Source organism: Mycetomoellerius zeteki, unplaced genomic scaffold (genome assembly GCF_001594055.1).
Source record: "Mycetomoellerius zeteki isolate Tzet28-1 unplaced genomic scaffold, Tzet1.0 scaffold135, whole genome shotgun sequence".
NCBI classification, from domain to species: Eukaryota; Metazoa; Arthropoda; class Insecta; order Hymenoptera; family Formicidae; genus Mycetomoellerius; species Mycetomoellerius zeteki.
In genome coordinates this window covers 3,381,902-3,401,915 of record NW_017256287.1, presented here as the reverse complement: position 1 = coordinate 3,401,915, position 20,014 = coordinate 3,381,902, and the positions used below count along the sequence as shown (strand labels likewise).

General features: G+C 30.4%; 2 protein-coding genes across 4 annotated transcripts; one reads left to right on the top strand and one right to left on the bottom strand.

The window, feature by feature from the left end:
- Nucleotides 1-1,710: 1,710 nt before the first annotated feature.
- Nucleotides 1,711-9,028, top strand: Elp5 (Elongator complex protein 5). 2 transcript variants are annotated; one of them, XM_018462251.1, is made up of 3 exons: nt 1,711-2,045; nt 2,176-2,971; nt 9,018-9,028. In XM_018462251.1, exons 1-2 carry the CDS (start codon nt 1,985-1,987, stop codon nt 2,955-2,957), a joined length of 843 nt encoding a protein of 280 aa, XP_018317753.1. In that variant the 5' UTR covers nt 1,711-1,984; the 3' UTR covers nt 2,958-2,971; nt 9,018-9,028. The 2 variants fall into 2 exon arrangements, with proteins under 2 accessions (XP_018317753.1, XP_018317752.1); XM_018462250.1 differs by lacking the exon at nt 9,018-9,028 and having other exon boundaries at nt 2,176-2,994.
- On the bottom strand, nt 5,345-9,557 carry anchor (integral membrane protein GPR155 homolog anchor). 2 transcript variants are annotated; one of them, XM_018462249.1, is made up of 12 exons: nt 9,389-9,557; nt 8,903-9,054; nt 8,682-8,806; nt 8,229-8,518; nt 7,335-8,146; nt 7,143-7,207; nt 6,903-7,049; nt 6,683-6,822; nt 6,317-6,479; nt 6,088-6,241; nt 5,829-6,015; nt 5,345-5,746 (listed from the first exon to the last, which is right to left on the bottom strand). In XM_018462249.1, the coding sequence occupies exons 2-12, from the start codon at nt 8,903-8,905 to the stop codon at nt 5,433-5,435; spliced, it is 2,400 nt and encodes a 799-aa protein (XP_018317751.1). In that variant the 5' UTR covers nt 8,906-9,054; nt 9,389-9,557; the 3' UTR covers nt 5,345-5,432. The 2 variants fall into 2 exon arrangements, with proteins under 2 accessions (XP_018317751.1, XP_018317750.1); XM_018462248.1 differs by lacking the exon at nt 9,389-9,557 and having other exon boundaries at nt 8,903-9,172.
- Nucleotides 9,558-20,014: the final 10,457 nt, after the last annotated feature.

Below are 20,014 nucleotides of genomic sequence, written 5' to 3'. Positions count from 1 at the left end.
GCAGGTGCACGCAATGCGCCCGCTCGTCTCTAACTGGCTGAGACCCGGAGCGACGATATTTCTGATCTTACGCGACGGACGCGCGCTACTCGACGCTACTCGGCTTCGCTCAGGGACGCGCCACGGTGATACACATCGCGCTAACCGCCCGCGTATCGCACTGTCAAAATAAAACCTCCCTATTGCAAGCAAAACTGCCTCGATGTGACACACACTCTGGTACTCATTTTCGTTATGTCTTCGGTCACGTTCACCCACCCGAACGGCCGAAATGATCCACCTCTCGGCTACGAACGTGGCGCCACCTGTCGAAGTGCGTTTGAAGGCACTACCGAGAGCCACCGGATATCGTTTTATCCTTGTTGTTCACCGAATGTTAAACGAGGATGAAACGATACTTGGTGGCACTCGAGCGATATTTTCGAACGCAATCTCAACCGACAACGCCCCCAAAGCGGCATGCGCGCACGCGATTGGACAGTGCTCAGCTGATCGGACCAATCGCCTGGCGCCTATAGTTATCGAAAACAGTGCGACTGTTTGTGGCTTTGTTAGTTCATGCTGCAACGATCTTCAAATAGGATATCGATGTTTTATCTGCTCTTTTTAATTGCTTTTTTCAACATCTTTCAATCTTTTTTTCTCCCTTTCTCGATCTTAAATGCAATAAAACAAAGTAAAATGTATTAAACAGCTAGGTGTAGACGTTGCGTTTGTACGTTTTCTTACTTTCCGTATACTTTATTTTCTTTTAATTAAATATTTCTTTTAAATCTTGAATAATTATTCGATATGTAGGTGATATAAAATATTGTTGATTACGGCGATTTTGAAATACATATTAATGGGTGTTCTCCATTTGATGACACAAGTCGACACAAATCGACACGAGCGTTGTTCTTCCTTCTTGACATTCAGAGAGTGACAAAGATCGATGGGACGACGCTTGCATCGACTTGTGTCATCAAATGGAAAGCACCCATTATGAAACAGGAATTAAAGTAGGAATATGGAAAGAGAAAGGAAAGAACTTTTGATTAAGAAAAAATAAAATATCTTTTAAAGATGATTTATTACGTAAAAATATCTTTTAAAGATAAATCTTGTTACAAATATAAACAGTATAGAGGGTATAAATGTATGTATAATTTCAGGTGTTAAGGCACATCTGTCACCATCTGTACATTGTACTGTTAAAAAGAACAAGTCATTTAAAGCCATTCGTTCGATAATCGATATCTAATATCACAATTTACAGATATTTCTATTATTCATTTCTTTCTAGAAGTATTGATTAGTAATATCGATTTCATTGAAGATAAACCGAGAAAATAAGCACTTCTGATTTACTCGAAGAAATAAAGGCGTGTAATGATTATTACGATTCTACAGAAATTTATTATGAACGATATTTATAGAAAGTCGACGGAAGTCGATTTCAACGTCACTCGGTATCGATACTTATCGCATCTTATCTTGATAATTAATATATATGTCTTTGTTTCTTTTTATTAGATAAATTGAAATTTCTCATTCTTTAATGATTTTTCCTCTCCTTATCGGAGATTATTGACAATTTCTATAAAACCTGGAATTCATATCTTTTGCGTACATACATACGATGATTCGTTCTCTCATGAAATGAATTCACCGATGTGGTTATGTTCGTTTCCATGCCCAGGATTTCGTGCGATGCGATACATTCGGAGAAGTAGTCTTTCGAGCTTTGTCGCTTCTCGATGACATACTTGTAACGAGAAATGGACGCGTATAGATAAATTCTATTGATATCTTGTTGACGAGAAATATATCAATAATATCGCAATTTTTTGCATCGCACACGTGCGAATTTTTAGAGTGAATAGCTCTGAATGAGTATCACATATTAAACACATTATTACATGTCTGTATTCTTTATTAATTGACAACTTTGCCGTAAGCATAATTATTGTACAAAGTTACAACCAGTGTATTTTATACAAAGATGTCGTACATAAAAACATTACCTTTGCTAGATGGAGCAAAAGTAATTGTTATAGATGAAGGTTGGTTATTTCTTCATAGAATGTTATCTATTAATAATAGATTGTACAAATTAATCTGTATAACATATATATGTATATATAATTAATCTATATATTTTGTAAAAAGTGCTGATTTATCTGTATTTTATAGATATAGAAGCAGCATATGCAACAGCGTTGATAGCTGGATGGATACACGCATGGAAAGAAAAGAGTTCTGATTATAGTATCGATTTGTTATCATTTTCGGATCCCAAAGCTTGGTATGACAATGAACCACTTACACCCGCAAAAGTAACCATACATGATTATTATAGTGTTCAGCCAACTGAAAACGCTGAGAAAAAAGACTTTGAAAATCTTGATCATGTACTCAAAAACATCAAGATGAAACCTCAGAATACAATTATTGTCAACTGCCTAAGTTCCTTGGTTCTGTACGTGGGTTTAGGAAAGGCTGTTAGATTTGTAGAGAAGTTAAGTAAACAGGTGTCACAATTGATATGCATTTATCGGAGGGATTTCATGCAGACCAAAGTACCTGCAATTGAGACTTTCGGCACTACCTACGTCAAGCTAGAAAAGTTTACAGGAAACAGCTCTACAAATAATATCATTTATATTGCACAACTCACTCATAGAAAGTCTGGTGGTTCCGTGATATGTCAAACAGAAATAATAAAGCAAGATATTGAATCTTATCAGATCACTGTTGAAAAGGTTACAGTACCAAGCGTTCACAAAACAGAAACAGGACCAGTAAAGATTGAAACATCGTTTAGGATAGAAATGAATGCTCAGGAAATGGAGCAAAGAGACAAAACACCTTTACCTTATACTTTGAATGCAACGAATACTTCCAAGATATTTTATCAACCTGAAGATGTAGATGATATAGATGAAGAAGATCCTGATGATGATTTGTGTATATAAATTTATAAAAATAAGTTTATAAAAATTAAAGAATTTGTATAAACACTGTATAAAATATATTTTACATTTAAAATATATTTAATACATATATATATATATATATAAACAAAAGTTTGTTGTGTATATTTCATATATTTCACTGTAAGATAAATTTTTTTCAAATTCTGAGGATAGATTTTTAGAGATGTACAAAATTATATGGATTAGACTGAGAAGCAGAAAGAAAAATCGTTTTAAAATTATATTAGTAATAAAATAAAATTGCATTGAAAAATAATTAAAAATGAATGTATTACAGTTGTAACACATTGTATTAAAAAGTTATAGTTTATTCAGATGAATCTTACTTTTTTAGTAATTTAGAATCACTTCCGAAATAATTTAAATCTGTTTAAATAAAGAAATATTAATTTCTTAGAACTTTCTGCTATAATATTTTTAATTCACGAATTTTTAGACAATCATAATTTTTGTACAGTATATTTTACATACGAAATATTTCTCTAGAAGAAAGGTGATCATTTTATACATTAATAAGAAATTGCACTTTTAATATTGTCGTGTATTTATTACTTATTGGTTTACATAGCATTTATAATAATTAAAATTTTACTAAGTAAAATAATAAACAAGTTCAATATAGAAAAAAATATAAAATCATATACAAATTCAGAATAAATTTTTTAGGACATTTCAATTCCTTTACAATTCTTACAAAGAATTCCTCGATATAAATAAAATTATCAAGATTTAAATATTTCCTATACCATTTCTTTGGCTTCTTTGTTATTTGTTCATAATTTCCGTCATACTTATATCACATGTTTAATTAAATGTATAATAAATAATTAAGATCTTTATAAAAATAGCTTCTTTAATATTAAAACAATTCTTTAATTGTTGAACTATGTAATAAGAATGCAATGTCGTACTAAACACAGCCTTTACTCATTTTAAACAGTCACAGTAGACTGTATCTCTAATACTGATGCTGCTCTTCAATAAAAATAGTAGGAATATGTCACTATATATTGTGTAACATATAAATTTATCGCATTTTATTAATGAAAATAATCAAGATGCCATTTTCAATAAAATATTTCTCACAGAGATAATTCGAGGGATACTTTCTATAAATGTAATCATCATTATATAAACGTGGTATCACATAAATGTAATCATATTAACAAAACTATACAATAAATAAAACTTAGTTGGCTAATTAATTTGTGCTCACTTTTGAAAAATTATAAATTATATTTAGAACGTAAGTATATATAATCAAATCTCTGACCAAAAAAAAAACATGATTACAATATGATTAAAGTATTAACCAATGCTATAATTAGTCCATTTTAATAAATATAATTTTTATACGTCAATATTTCGTTTATAAGATAATAAGATAAAATAGAACGACTAAGACGCTGTGATATGTAATAGTATAAATTAAAAATAAAACAAGATTGAATAAAAAACTGACAATGTGAAAGTAAAAGGAAAAAAAGAAAGATGAGAAGAAAAAATGGAAAAAATATAGCTATAGATAACAATATAGTGGTATCAGAATTAAATAATGCCAACATGGACAGTAGGAGCGCTACAAATATTACAGTAAAATTATGGACACTTCACAAACAAAAGTTATGCAATTGTTCAAGAAAATTCAATAAAAAAAAAAAGAAGTTACAGATACATACGGATTCGATTTTACAAATTTCTATTCTGCATATATTAAAATATTATGAAAATATATTTAAAATTTAAATCAAATTGCTTTTCGTAAATATATGATGTAGCAGATAGAACAATGATGTCTCAAGAAAATGTATAATACATCAAGCGAGTTAGAGTTACCGATTATAAAAAAAGGAGAACACAATTAGATTTGCTACCCTTCTCCTTTCCTTTTTCTCCCTATAAGTCGAATACAAGTTCATATAAAAGAAAGGCATCAAAACGGCTGAAAATAAAAATCAAAAAGAAAACAAAAAATAAAAAAATAGACTAAACTAAACGAGGAAGTTTTTTTATTTAAGGATGTTTTATAGATTTTATACATATTTTCAAAATGATAACAAAATTATGAAAAAATTACAGATTATTCTAAATCACGTTTAAAAATGATACGATAAATTTGGTGACGATTTACTATGTGTGCTCTAATAAAAATATATGGAAATGTATTTAAAGTGTAAATATTAAATATACTTCCAAATTTAATTTTCTTTGCAGAGACTGTACGTCTAATACATCCTTAAATAAAAAAACGAGCGAATTTGAAAGAATGGAGAGATTGCACACTGCGCAGACCAAATGAATAAGGAATACAGAGATTCGATTATGTGTACTATAAGTTATCATTATAATTTATAATCTTTCTTGTTTTTCCACTCAAATATTCATTATTTAAAATATGAATACGAATGGAATTATTTAATCGGAAAAATTTGATCAGATAATTCGAAAATTGAACTATGCATTAAACGTATACAGAAGATTCTGATCATAGAAATGGTGTGTACCATTAACGTGTTGCAGAACCCTGCTCTCCAACAAGCAACGACCATACCGCACGGCGTCTTCTCGGTTATTAACAATGCCAACTTCGAGCAACCAGTTGACTAAATCTGTTCCCGAAAAGACACCTCTGTATACCCTCAATAATCGCCTACGGCACATGGATATGCGTGTTCGACAGGCATCTAAATGACATCGACTAAATTGTTCTCGAATCTCTTTTACTTCGGGACTGAGAGCTTCCTCACAAGGAAGTTGCAATTCTTTTCCTATCAAAATTACAAAATATTATTAAACATATACTTATAAAATCAATCAATATGAAATATACATATCATAAAAGTATTGTACCAGATTGCCATTTTCTACACATTTTTCGGAGCCAACATCCTAATTTACCCAAACTAGGATCTAATCCAAAAACAGTGAACGCTATTAATGATTGTCCAAAGTTCAAAGTCACATCTAAGAATGCAAGCTCAGCATAAATTCCAGTTAACTGTTCCATTATTAATGTTCCTACAGATATCGATAAGCCCTATAATAATACATCAAAATTAGTTTTACAATTTTGATAATGTCCAAGTAACGAAAGTAATAATTTACATACTATAAACATGGAACACAACAGCAGAATTAGAAAAACCACATGTCGCAAAATCTGAGGATCGTCATCTGCGTTTGTTCCATTTTCTTCCTCACAACCATCTTCATTAGCTCTGCACACTTCATTCGAACAACCATTTTGAAATTCACAACTAATTCTAAAAGTTTTTATATTAACATTAATTTAGAAATTTCTTTATAGTTACGTACCCCCTTACTTGGAGTTAACTTACATAGATGTTGAATTAATTAATGGAGACACTAAGTCTTCTACATCTACTATGATTCTTTCATTTTCAGTTGTAGAATTTTGTGCATTGTTCCTTAAATGCTCATATGACATCGTGTTCTGTCTTCTTTGATATCTTTGTTGTAAGACCAAACAACCTAATGTCACTATGTGCAGAAAAATTATTATAAAGTTTGTATAAGGTGACTGGACATGTACCTAAACTTTATATTTATTTAAATTATTATTAATTTCAAATGCTTTTTAAAATGTAATATTATAATTTGAATATATAGTAATTTGACAAATAAATACTTAAAAAAATTTTATTAAAAATATAACATAAAACGTATATTTTTTTGTAACATACCTATAAAGCAGAATATTAATATGAATGAAGATATAGCAGCTTGAGTCCTGCCTAATTGAAAATTTGGATTTTTTAAATCAAGATCAGATGGATTTAATCTAACAGTGACGCATATTAATGTCACCATTAGAAGTGGCACTCTATAAATTAATATATATATTATATAATAAACAACGATATTATAAGTAATTTAAATTAAATTATAATAATATAGTCGTACCCCCATCCAAAAGGATAAAACCATTTTTGTAGATTTTCAACAAAAGATAATGAGCGTGAACTCAAGAATAATAGTGTTGCTGCAATTGCAGCTGTCCATACCCTACTTGCATATACACCAGTAGTTATTAAAATAAATTGAATGTTCCTGTAATTAACAAGAATGATTAATAAAATTATATTTGATAAAATATTACCTCCGAATATTACCGAATAATTATTTAAAAAGTTTTATGATTACCATAATATCGGATTACTATCCGTATCAAGTTTTGACCATATTATCACACCTATTGCTATTGCGAGCTGAAAATTAATAAAAAATATTTTATACAAAAAACTGTGCAACACATTGAAATGCTTATAACATATAACATGCTTATAAAAACTGATATGTAAAAAAATATATTCAATAATTGTCACCTATATGTACCTGTGCAATTACGATGCACAAAGTGCATCGGTGAGTGACTTTATTATATCTTTTCCGTCCAAATCCAAGGAAGCATATCAACAACCATATACAAGCTGCTGCTGATGCAACGCTTATATCGAAGGAAAAGTTATTAAGTTGCTGTGCATAACTAGCTGGTGTAATTCCAGCAGAAACTGCATTGATCACTTTAGCCGATATAAACATAAGTGGAGCAGAGAGAAATGTACAAGCTACCATAGCTGATGCTATTAAATCAATCTCGGTATTGTATCGTAAAGTGAAAATAAATAGAGCCGGCGCTGTCGGGATAGTACCATACAGGAAACCGTACGTGCTTAAATTTCTCGTTTCCGTGAAATTATCACCGGCGTTCAAGAAAATAATAGATTCTCTTATGACTAGAGGCAATACTAGCAGCTTTACTGAGATCAGTATACCTGGTATAACTAGCGCTGTACCTTTTAATTTGTGTATCTTTCCTACCATCATTAAACCGAGGAGGAACAATGCGCTAGCGGAAAAAGCATTACCGAGCACCTCGAGAGTTGTGGCAAGCAAACGCGGTACGTTGTGATTAAAGATAAAATTTCCTATAATGCCCAAGACTGTCATGAAAAGCACGGGATTCAACACGACACCCTTCACAATCGAATAAACCATGCCTCTACAATTTGTGTGCTCCTCCACACGTCGCTTGCCTATCTCCAGTAGTATAAAACCAATTGGATTTAAAATCGCCAATGATATGGGAGCCATTAGATACAGATAAGCAGCATATTCTGGATGTGTTCTTCCATAGAGAGCGCAAACTGAAAGGACAATATCTAATGTGAAACACATTGAATAATAAACATTATGGAATCGTACAGAAACTTAATTCTCTATTCTTACTCATCGGATATCCAATAGCAAAATCATTGCTCTGAGTGGTGAATATTGCAAAAAGCGCAGCGCGTCCAGGATTCGATGGCTTTTGAATTACTAATGACACCACAAGCACAGTAATAAAGACACAACTCTTGGCAAACAATACAGCAAGAAGAAATTTCCAATTAACCAGCGTGAAGTGGAGCTTTGCCAGAGACATAAAAATTAAAGATGGCAAAGCAAAGGTGCCGACAAAAGTATTTAGACCACTTGTTCCGGTTTTTGTTATCATACCAAATCTTCCTGCTATGTATCTGCAATATAAACATATATCGTAAAATACAAAATTTTTATTTAAATTCATATAAAGAAGTTTAAGAGCAATAGTGCACAATTTCAGAAAAATTCAAGTGCATATTCAAACTTTAATAAAGTTTATCAGACAGTTTAGTAATCAGTATTTAAGTGCATCCTTACCCACATAATATAATACCAAAGCATTGTATCAGTGCAAGATACAAGTTATCAGTTGGACCATCCGTCTCCGCATATTGATTTGTGCTTAATAATGAAGATGTCGATACAACATTTCCTTCGTTAATCTAAATCAGAAAAAATACCAAGATATATAATTAAGCCTTACGCTCACACATATCAACGTAATTAACAGTAATAAACAATTAAACAGTAATATATACCATTTTTTCTGCTAGATGAAAAAGATTATCATCTCCTTAATACTTCATTGATGTCATAAAACTGATCCCTTTGCGTAATAAACTTGTATGACATTGTCTTTATATCTCCATCAAGAAAAGAATATGTATATATTTCAAAATTATACAACAACCTGCAAGCACAAGTGTTTCTCAATTTCTTGCATATAATTCTAAAATCCTTTCACATTTGTCCGATTTACATTCTAATAGACTTATCGGCAACATAGATGAAGCAAGAAAGATTAGTGAAATAATGTTTTATATATAACTTTTTGATATGCACACTAAAAAAACGCGCAGAGTATACGTAATTTACGTAAGATCGGAAAATACTGCATCGATAAAGAAGAGACGATAAATTATTATCAACATTCTCTTCTCCCTCGACGATCGCCGGTTCAAGTCCTCTGTCAATTCGAACATATGTTCAAAATCATGAATCGACACTAGTCGCACAATTATTACCTGAAATATCACTGAATTAAAAAAATTGATTAATCGAAGTGCATATTTCCGTCCTGACAAAGGAAAATCCCACAATAGTTGTCTAGATCTTAACAACGGACAAACTGGAACAGATCTTTATCAAGCCGCCACCGCAGGAACAAAGTCCAGTATGCCATTCACGACAAGCGCGAAGTCACGTCACGCACGACGCAAAGCAGGTGATCCCGCGCAGTCGCAGTGCACAGGCCGGCATAGGCACGCAAATGCGCAAAATGCACGGCGATTGGTCTCGCATTGTCACGTGACTCTCTCGGGACAATCACGTGCCCAGGTACGAGATCAGATCGATCATTACTTTATTTCGAAATGTCATTACTTTATTTCATTCTGCGAGCGCGAAGAAAAATACATGCTCTTCAAACTTATTTATATTTTATTTTTTTCTCTTTCTCTTATCATTATTCGTGCATTTTTAACTATATATACGCAGGGCGGTATCTCGCAATTTTTTGCCAAGCGCTTTTGTGTAGATAGAGCGGACTAAACTGACAATGAGTCAAAAAGTCCTCTGAAAAGTCTTCTATCATTTTGCAATTTTCGCAATGATTAGATATTAATTACTAAAAATTGTTGAATATTGGTCTTCAATAATTTTTTATTCAAATATACTATTAACTTTACAGAAAAACAGCAAGAGATATAAAAATTGTTTATTTTTTTTTTACAAAGCTCTAAGAATTTTTTTCAGAATTTTTTATCATGTTTTTAGTACTGTATTTTCTTACTGGCAACTATTTTTACCAACGTGAAAAAATATGGTATTAAAAAATTCTGGAAAAATTCTCATTATGAGAAGAAAATAAGCAATTTTTGTGTCTCTTGCTGTTTTTTTGTAAAGTTGATAGTATTTGAGTAAAAAATTATTGAAAACAAATATTCAGCAATTTTTAGTAATTAATATTTTGTTAACTATTGTGAAAATTGCAAAATGGTAAAAGACCTTTCGACTTTAGTTCGCTCTATTTACACAAAAGCGCTTGGCCAAAAATTGCGGGACACTCTGTATATACATATTAATACCCCAGACAGCACACAATATTTATAAAATATTTACAAAATATTTATAAATATTTATAAAATTTATTTTAAATATTTTGTAAACATTTTTTGTGGTCTTAGATTGCACAAATCATAAACATTTATTTTAAATATTATGAAATATTTATTGTAAATGTTATAGTAAATGCTGTGAAGATACTTAATGAGACATTATAATCCAAGTAAAAAATACTTAGAAATATTTATTTATATTTATCATAAATATAACATAAAATATTTAGTCTATATTTTAATAATAAATAAATTTCAAATAAAGCTTTATATAAAATATGTATGAAATATCTATGTAACTTAATATTCATTTCACAAAATGAATATTAAGTAATAAACATTTATCATAAATATTCTGTGCTGTCTGGGACCAATTTACATCCAGAATCGTATTACTACGCATAACGCGTAAATTTAGATTAAAATGATCAACTGCTTAAGAAGAGAAAGAGACATATTTTTTAAAAATTCAATATTAATTTCTAATCTTATTATTGTCAATATATTATATTAATTGTAATTAAATTTTAATAGACAAACATTTTTTTATAATTGTTAATGAAACACTTGAGAAAAGCTATATAATTACCTATATTTATAAAAAAACTAATAACACTTAGGGCCGGTTGTTTCATCTTCGATAAACTACGTGATAATTTACCTATTGGATAAATAAAAAAATAAAAAAGTAAGAGCATAAGAGAGTAAGAGAGTAATAAAACAGTGAGTATTAACATAATAGGCCTATTTCTTTTTATTAGCTAAACTTCTTTATACACCATACATCTTTTCTCTTTTTTTCTCCGACGTGAAGAGAAAAAGAGGAAAGATAAACCGTGCAAGAAATCCAGCTGAAAAGAACAGACTTAAAGATTCTGAGTGTAACATGCATACTTAAATAAAACGAGACAATATTTAAACCCACGTCATAGTAGCGCTTGCAAAGAGCTCAAAGAACACTTTTTATGCTATTTGCATTTTCTGAGCGCTTTGCAGGTGCTGTTGTATGCCACGAAATATATTAAAGCAACAAAACCTATACTTAAAGCATTAAATGACAAAGAATTAATATGTAAATATTAGCTGTATAAACTTTTTTATTATAAATTTTAAAAATAAATATTTAACATTAAATATGCTATAAAAGTGATATTCTGCTTATCTCCTGAAATATCAAGCATGAACTATCCGATTTAACTCGAAATAACCGATTTAGCTCGAAATAACCGATTTATTGTAGGCGTATGATTAAAGAAGCCCGCTAGATTTCGTTGTGCGCAGTTAGTTCGGTCGTTGATAAGATTTGCCATAGATTGCGTAAAGCGATCGATAAAATGGTATCTTGCTTTTTCAGTCTTCGAAGACAATTGCGAAATCGATTGTATCTTTAGCAATCCTGGCGGAAAAATTTTTACGGAAAACTACATAGATTGAGAAAAGATCTAAAAAATTCTTAGATTTCATAGATATTCGTAGTGGGACGTAGAGTGGCATTGTTTACTTGAGAAACCAAGAAATCCTCCACCCTTTCCGTATACGTCTTCTGATACTGTATAACGAGTTTTTACGAAACATTTTTTTGTATCTCGTATCACGAAACAGACAACATCACTCTACGTCCCATTACGAATATCTATGAAAAATTAAGAATTCTAAGACCTTATCATGTCCTCTCAATCTATATAATTTTTCTGTACTTTTTTGTAACAATTTTTTCTGCCAGAAAAGTTTTAATTAATACGAGATGATCAAAGATATTGCGAACTTATTGTATAAATTCTTATTGTTATCAAATACTTAAAAATAAAAATCAGACCATTTCATCACTTATTATTGATTCTCGATATCTCGTTAAGCCGTGACTTTATTCAGTTTATACATATATTAGTGAAAATACGAAGGCAATAATACATATGTTATTGCCTTCTTATTTCATTATAGTAAACATAGAGATAACAAGAATAGCGCAAAAGAAAGCATGTATATCAACAAAATCGTGAGCAAATTATTGCTGACGTAATTCCTATACCAAAAGAATTTATACATAAATGTCTAAATGTCTGAAAGAGTAAATGTCTTTATAAATATATCTAAGCGCAAAAATAAATTATAGATAATATAATATTATTATAAAAATATATTATATCATTTAAAACATCGTGAAACTAATCCACTACAGATTAGATTAGACGCACTTTCAGCAAAGTGTAGTGATATGGATTATAATTTTAATGCGTAATATATCTGTGTATAATCGCTGCGGTGGATTATAGTTTTGTAAGCAAAGTTGACCGCGAGAAGACATTAACCGTCAGCGCATATCTTGGCTTTATCGTTATCGTCTCTGCCACTTAAAACTTTTTGCGAGTATTTTCTGCGGGTGTAAACCAACAGATGGTATCATGTGTGATAAAAGCAAAAAGTTTGAAAAATCATTATCGTTTACGCACAGTCAAATACGCAGAGAGTATACTATATATCGCGCTCGCGCCCGATTTCCGCTCGACAAAGTGCAGCGAAATTACGCCGCAATTTTGCAGTTCCGCAGCGCGCTGTCCTTTTTTTTTTATATATACAACTTTTTCCTTGAGCCATATAATTTTCTCGCGAGCACCTCTTACACATGCATTCCTCCGATCACGTCGACGCGTGCTTATTCGCGCTTACGTAAGCAGACGGACGTATAATTGCGATGGCGTACAAATTCCTTGGCATACAAGATATCCTGCTAATCATTGAAACTGGGTATCGCCTTACATCTGTTTCTTTCAATCGAATATATACACGCATCCATAAAATACCCAGACAGCACACAATATTTACAAAATATTTATAAATATTTATAAGATTTATTTTTAATACCTTGTAAATATTTTTGTGGTCTTAGATTGTCCTGATCATAAACGTTTATTATAAATATTATGAAATATTTATTGTAAGTATTGGAGTAAATGCTATGAAAATGCTTATAGATATTATAATCCAAGTAAAAAATACTTATTAGAAATATTTATTTATATTTATCATAAATATTTAGTCTATATTTTAATAATATTTCGAATAAAGCTTTATATAAAATATGTGTGAAATATTTATATAACATTTAAAAAAAAATATTAATAAATATTTATCATAAATATTCTGTGCTGTCTGGGTATATTTTTCCGGATTCAAAATTATTATTTTTTTTTATCATAAAATAGAATCAATATATAGAGACAATTATATTTACTACACTAAAGGGAAAATATTTTACTCTTAAATGAAAAATTTTTTAATCTAATATAAAATGATTTTAGACATCGATTTTGTGCCAAATGTTATGACGCCATTATGCGTTAGAACTTCTGACAAATTCTAAAGAATATACAAACGTGAATTTATATGTGTTACTCTTGTCTCAAGACAATAAATCAATCTTGTTTAGTTCGAAGGTGGAAAATAGGAATTATTGATCTAAAAAAAAACTTAATATTATTTTACTTTAATACTCTACATAAGCAATAATAAGATTGAAAGACCGCTAATGTTAAACATAATAATTTTAAATTAAGAAGCGCCATAACGGTCAGAACGTTAAGATGTTGAACTATTGTAAATTCATTTAAATGAATTAATTTCAGAAATGATAATTGCGTGCCGATATGGTTGTCGGACTTTCAACGCAATCAAATCTGAAAATATTAATAATCCCCCCAAATTCCCCAACTTAAAAACTGTAATAAAACTTATTGCGAAAAATAATGCCTCGGCCGGGAGTCGAACCCGGAACTCTACATAAGGTTGCGATAAAAGTAAGTACGTCAAGAATATTTTTTGTTTTGTTATTAGAAATTCTTTCTGGGGAGGGGAGAGGGCGAATCTCTCGAATGATTAATTTAGATAAGTGCTGCATAGTCGCGTTCTATCTTTGCTGATAACGAGGAAAGAAAACTATATTCGCTTAATTATATATCTATAAAGCTAATATAATATTACACCCGGTAAAAACTCTTCTTAAAATTCTTCACATAATATTTTTCAAAATTTCTACATACTTATATAAATTTCATAATTTCTTCGAATTCCTGTATGCGATTTTATAACTTTTTAGGAAGTATCTTAAATTTTTTTGTACGAATTAAAACACCTTTTAGAAATTCTGAGAATATCTACTTTTCTAAAACTTTTACATATGTGAGTTTTGAAATATTCTGAGATTTTTTATTTTGTAATTTCCTAGAAAACTTGAAGAAATTTGAAGAAATTTAAGAGAGAGAGAGATATTTTTCAGAAATCTTCATAAATTTAAAATGTGACAAGTTCTTCTCTCTCTCTTCTCTAAAAATATTATAAAATATGAGAATTTTTCCACCATGCACTCTATTAAAGTTTTGTTTACGTCGACAGTGTATAGTCAATAAAATAGATCGTAAAAGACGAATCATGTGAGGAAGATTTCTGCTTATTTAAAAAAAGATCAGTTCCATTACACGGTGTTTTCAAAACCGGAATACTCTTTTCTGCATCAGTTTTCGTTCTCAATATTTAGGATGCTCTTGGAGCTTCAGAACACAAAACACCCTGTACAGTATTTCTCATATAACTATATATTACGCTGATATATGATCTGGGAGTATTTTAAGCTGAAATTACCGGGCGGGATCGAATGGAAGCGAACGCAAGAATTTCGTTTCGTACATTTATGAAAATTATCGCGATAATCAATTAATGCACGTGTGTGTACGTGTGTGTCTGAAATGAATGATAAATATCGTGCGACTTACGTCACTCGTGACTGGAGCGTGAATCATAATCTCGAATGAAACACGGTACAAAGAACTGCTTTATCAATCATTCGCGACGGATTAATTGTTCCAAGATAATAACCACCGGTCGTTTCTAATCAATTTCGCGCGTTATATAATTATATTATATAATTCATGTTTTGTATGCGCGAGATTATTGATGGCTTAATGTGTAAATGTTTAATTTAGGCATTTATTTGTTATTAGGACATAATCACAAAAACAGGTTCAATATGTGTGTCTATGTATTTATGTGTGTATGGACACATCTATACATTTGTGATCAATAATACATCGTTGGGAAATTTGTGTTAAATTTAACATATTCCATGTGTCCCAAATGATCCATTCAAATGTTAATTTAACACAAAATGAATATGTTAGAAGATATGTAACATAAATATTATTTTAAAAAATAAACACAAAAAAGGTAATACTAACAATTTATAAACAAATCGTGGAAATATATTTTTTTCGGTAAAATTAACATTAATGATATGTTAAATTAACACATATTTTATTTATTTATCTTTGAATTTACATCTTAAAACACAAATTATTTTTGTTATTTATTTATTTATAAATTATGTTATTTTGATATTAAAAGGAATATTATTAGATATCAATTTAACACAAACTATCTATATTTAAATAACATATAATCATATATGTAAATTAACACTCGAATATGTTAGAAATTTAACACAAAATTTTGACAAGGACTTGAATGGACCGTTTCCAACACAAATATGTTTCTTACCGTGTATCTTAGTTTAGCTAGTCAAATGTTGATTTTAAATATTCAAGAGAAATTTCATATAAAAAATGTATGCATATATTAGGTCGTTAAAGTATGAAATGTCCGTTTTTCGTATTATTATTGAAATGAAATGTTTACAAACTTTTAAAAAAATTGACAATTATATTATTTGACAGAGCAAAGTTTCTCAGCTAAGAATCTATTTTTTTAGTTATGATACGACGATTTTTAACGAAGTTATGAGCAATTAAAGTAAACAAAATGCTCTTTTTAATTCGCGATAACTCAATAATAACAAATCTTAGGAACAATTTCAAAAAAACAATTTTGTTTTTTTTTTAGGGAAATTAAGCTTTCACGTCGAAAATTTTTTTTCAAATTTTTTTTAGTACGTGACATAAGCCCACAAAGTGACAAAAAAATTCCTATTTTATCCGTCTCACAGTTTTCTACATATAAAAATTACCAAACTCATAGAAACTCAAAAAACATAGTGACCCTTCAAAAGTAGAGATTTTAAACTTTGAAGCTCTTTCTTTCGTTTATTTTTCACAAAGTTACGCGTTGTTATTAATAGTAATACAAAAATCGAACATTTCATACTTAATGACCTAACAATTTTATTACCTCTCTCTCTATATATATTACGTTTTAAATATTATACGTATATTTATATCTATTATACATTATATGCACGTATAAAAAATATGTGTGCGCACGCGTGTGTGTATGTGTGTATATACATATATCTGCATATATTATATAAGATACAAAAGTCAACAAATGATGCAATAATAACAACGCGTCCGCTGCTAGCTAAAGTTAAATAACGTATTAAATTCGTCGATGACGTGGCGCGCATACATATACACTAAATTAGCCGTAAGTACGTCGGAGACGTAATAGTTGCAAAGGGACATTTCCGTTATTTGATTCGAAAACGCTAATAGACAGAAATGCGTCGTAATAATACGAGAAATAGGATATATATTCTACGGAGTATGCAGAGAATGCGGACGATTGGTCTGTATCCAATTCTCAAGTGTGAATAGCGTTACTGCGCCGTATTTCTAATCGGGTCATATAATAATTACATGGACGATAGTCGCATTTTAATGTAGACGTGGCCTGCGTTTCTTTGCCTGGAGAAGGCTGGCGATGTCACCAGAGCCTCATTGATCTAGCGAGATTGTTAATATCGCGAAATAAACTAAGCGCAGAAAGAAGTGCTGACATTCAGATAAAGGATTTTAGAATTCGCAAAGCTATAAATAACGTTGCGTCGTTTCCCCTATTTGCGATCGCTTTGCAAGATTATGCGCTCGTTTAACTCTTTCGATAAGAATAAAAAAATTCGTTTCGAAATTTAGCATTTTACCCTCAGAAAAATTTAATATTATAAGAAGGTAAATGTACACTAGTTAGTGGACAGTTAGTGGACATGAACCAATTATTAAACGAAATAATAAAAGTTTTAAATATTAGTAAGCTTTTAATGACATGTATAAATTCGTTGTTTATAAAAATTTAACAAAACGAATTTATTTAGGTTCATACATATCATTAAAAGCTTAATATTTAAAATTGTTGTCACTTCGTTCAATAATTTGGTCGTGTCCACTAACTGATACATTTATCTTAATTTTAATTACTTATTTTGAATACCAAGAACATTAACAGTGCTTTTAATATTCAAAATAAGTAATTAATAATTAATCAATTTAATACTTATATTAAAAACACTAATAACAGCCTAATGCTTTTAATACTTAAAATAGCTAATTAATCATTAATCAATTTAGAATATAACTTACAGTATTCAATTTTTCTAAGGATCATTAGTAACAAAGATAGCTATAAAATAATTTTATTAATAATGATTATTTCATTAGTAATTTAATAAAATAATAATAATTTATTAATCATTTTTACTTAATTATTTTATTAGTAATGTTAACGCCTAATTTTCAATCAAAGTGACCTAGAAAGATACACAAGTTCATCGGCAAGATAAATACGGTACGTATTCATTAGCTACGTGTTTAAAATTTGGCAACATTAATTTGCAGTCGTGTGCTGTAGCGTAATGCATCGACGGTAAACATCTCGACACGACGGCAAAAGTTATTCACGCGAAAGCTTGCGAAACGCAATCGAAATACGTATAATAGCAACGCTCATAGTGTGATTTATCGTTTTGGCAATTTCCGCGAAGAAACCGTCCATAAAAACTTTCCTTGACGTGTCGTGCTAATCGAAGTCGCGTAATCGTGCAACGTCCAAGGTCGTTCAAAATAACCGTTGAACAACACGAGCGGATTGAACCTGGCGAAAATAAAAATCGAAGCGTAAGTCAAATGTAAAGAGAGATCAGTAACAGAAGCGTGAACGAAACTTCTATGCTAGGCGAAAATTGAAACAATGACTGCGTTCAGCTAGCTTTGCAACTGTTGTAAGACTCTTTAATATGATTGGCTATACATTCAAATTCACAAGCAAGGAAAGAACTAAAAGCAAGAACTAATCATATTAAAGAATCTTAACAACAGTTGCAAAGCTGCTTTTTCTGCTAAACGCAGTCAGTGAAATGTAAGAAAAGCAGCGGAAACATTTCTTTCAAGTTTCGTCGTCTCAATTTTTTTCCTCCTAGATGTTTTGTTTGTGCTCCGATCTGTTATTCTACCCTTTCGATTTACATTCGATTTATGTTCCAATTTTTTTCCCTAGGAAAATCAAATAAAGAAATTTACCGATCAGCGTTTTTCTCATCCGCGAGGATCGATTAGAAATTAACATCGTACCATTTTTTTTATTTCCCTCGTGAATCATGCATGAATTAGGTGAGATCCCAAGCTTTATTTTCCAGACGGCACACAATATTTATAAAATATTTATGAATATTTATAAGATTTATTTTAAATATTTTGTAAATATATTTTTGTGATCTTAGATTCACAGATTGTAAACGTTTATTATAAATGTTATGAAATATTTATTGTAAATGTTATAATAAATCCTAAAAATACTTAATGGGACATAATCAAAGTAAAATATGCTTATTAGAAATATTTATTTATATTTATCATAAATGTTACATAAAATATTTAGTCTATATTTTCATAATATTTCGAATAAAGCTTTATATTAAATACGTATGAAATATTTATGTAACACTTCAAAAAATGAATATTAATAAATATTTATCATAAACATTACGTGCTGTCTGGGTTGACATAGGCCGGTATTCATAGTCAGTTCTTATATTCAAGACCGTCTTAAGTACGATCTTAAGAAGTCACGAACCAATCAGAAAACCGCATTAGCGTCTTAAGACACTACTTAAGACGGTCTTGAAATAAGAATCGACTATGAATACCGGCCATAGAGTCGGCACTGGTCAGCAGCATTTTACGTCGTTTCACCGATGACTCGCCCCCGCCACCCACCCTCGTGTTTCGTGGAAACAACCGTTACCGTTGATCCCGTGACGTCAGAAGTAGCGTCGAACGTTCACCGCGGACACACATTCATGCGACGCGAACAGCTGAGAATTTCGGGAGGTGTAGCATTCATCAACCAATCGCATTCAAACGTAACCTTGATCATTGTAAGTTCTAATCTTTTAAAGGGCTGCGTATGATAAAAGGGGCAGGAAAGAGGAAACAAAGAAAGAGAACAGTAGCGGGATTCTTTAATGTCTTATCAACGATTATTAATTGCTATCGTTATAACTAGCGATAGCCAATGAGAGCCGCGCTTTTTTCAAGAATTGTCCTTGCTATTATCTGTCGGTAGTTAACAATGGTTGATAAGACGATTAGATTACAATCTCACTACATGGCTGTCTCTGCGCTATTTTTTTATTCCTCTTCCAGACAACACACAATATTTACAAAATATTTATAAATATTTATAAGGCTTATTTTAAATATTTTGTAAATATTTTTGTGGTCTTACATTGCATAAATCATAAACATTTATTATAAA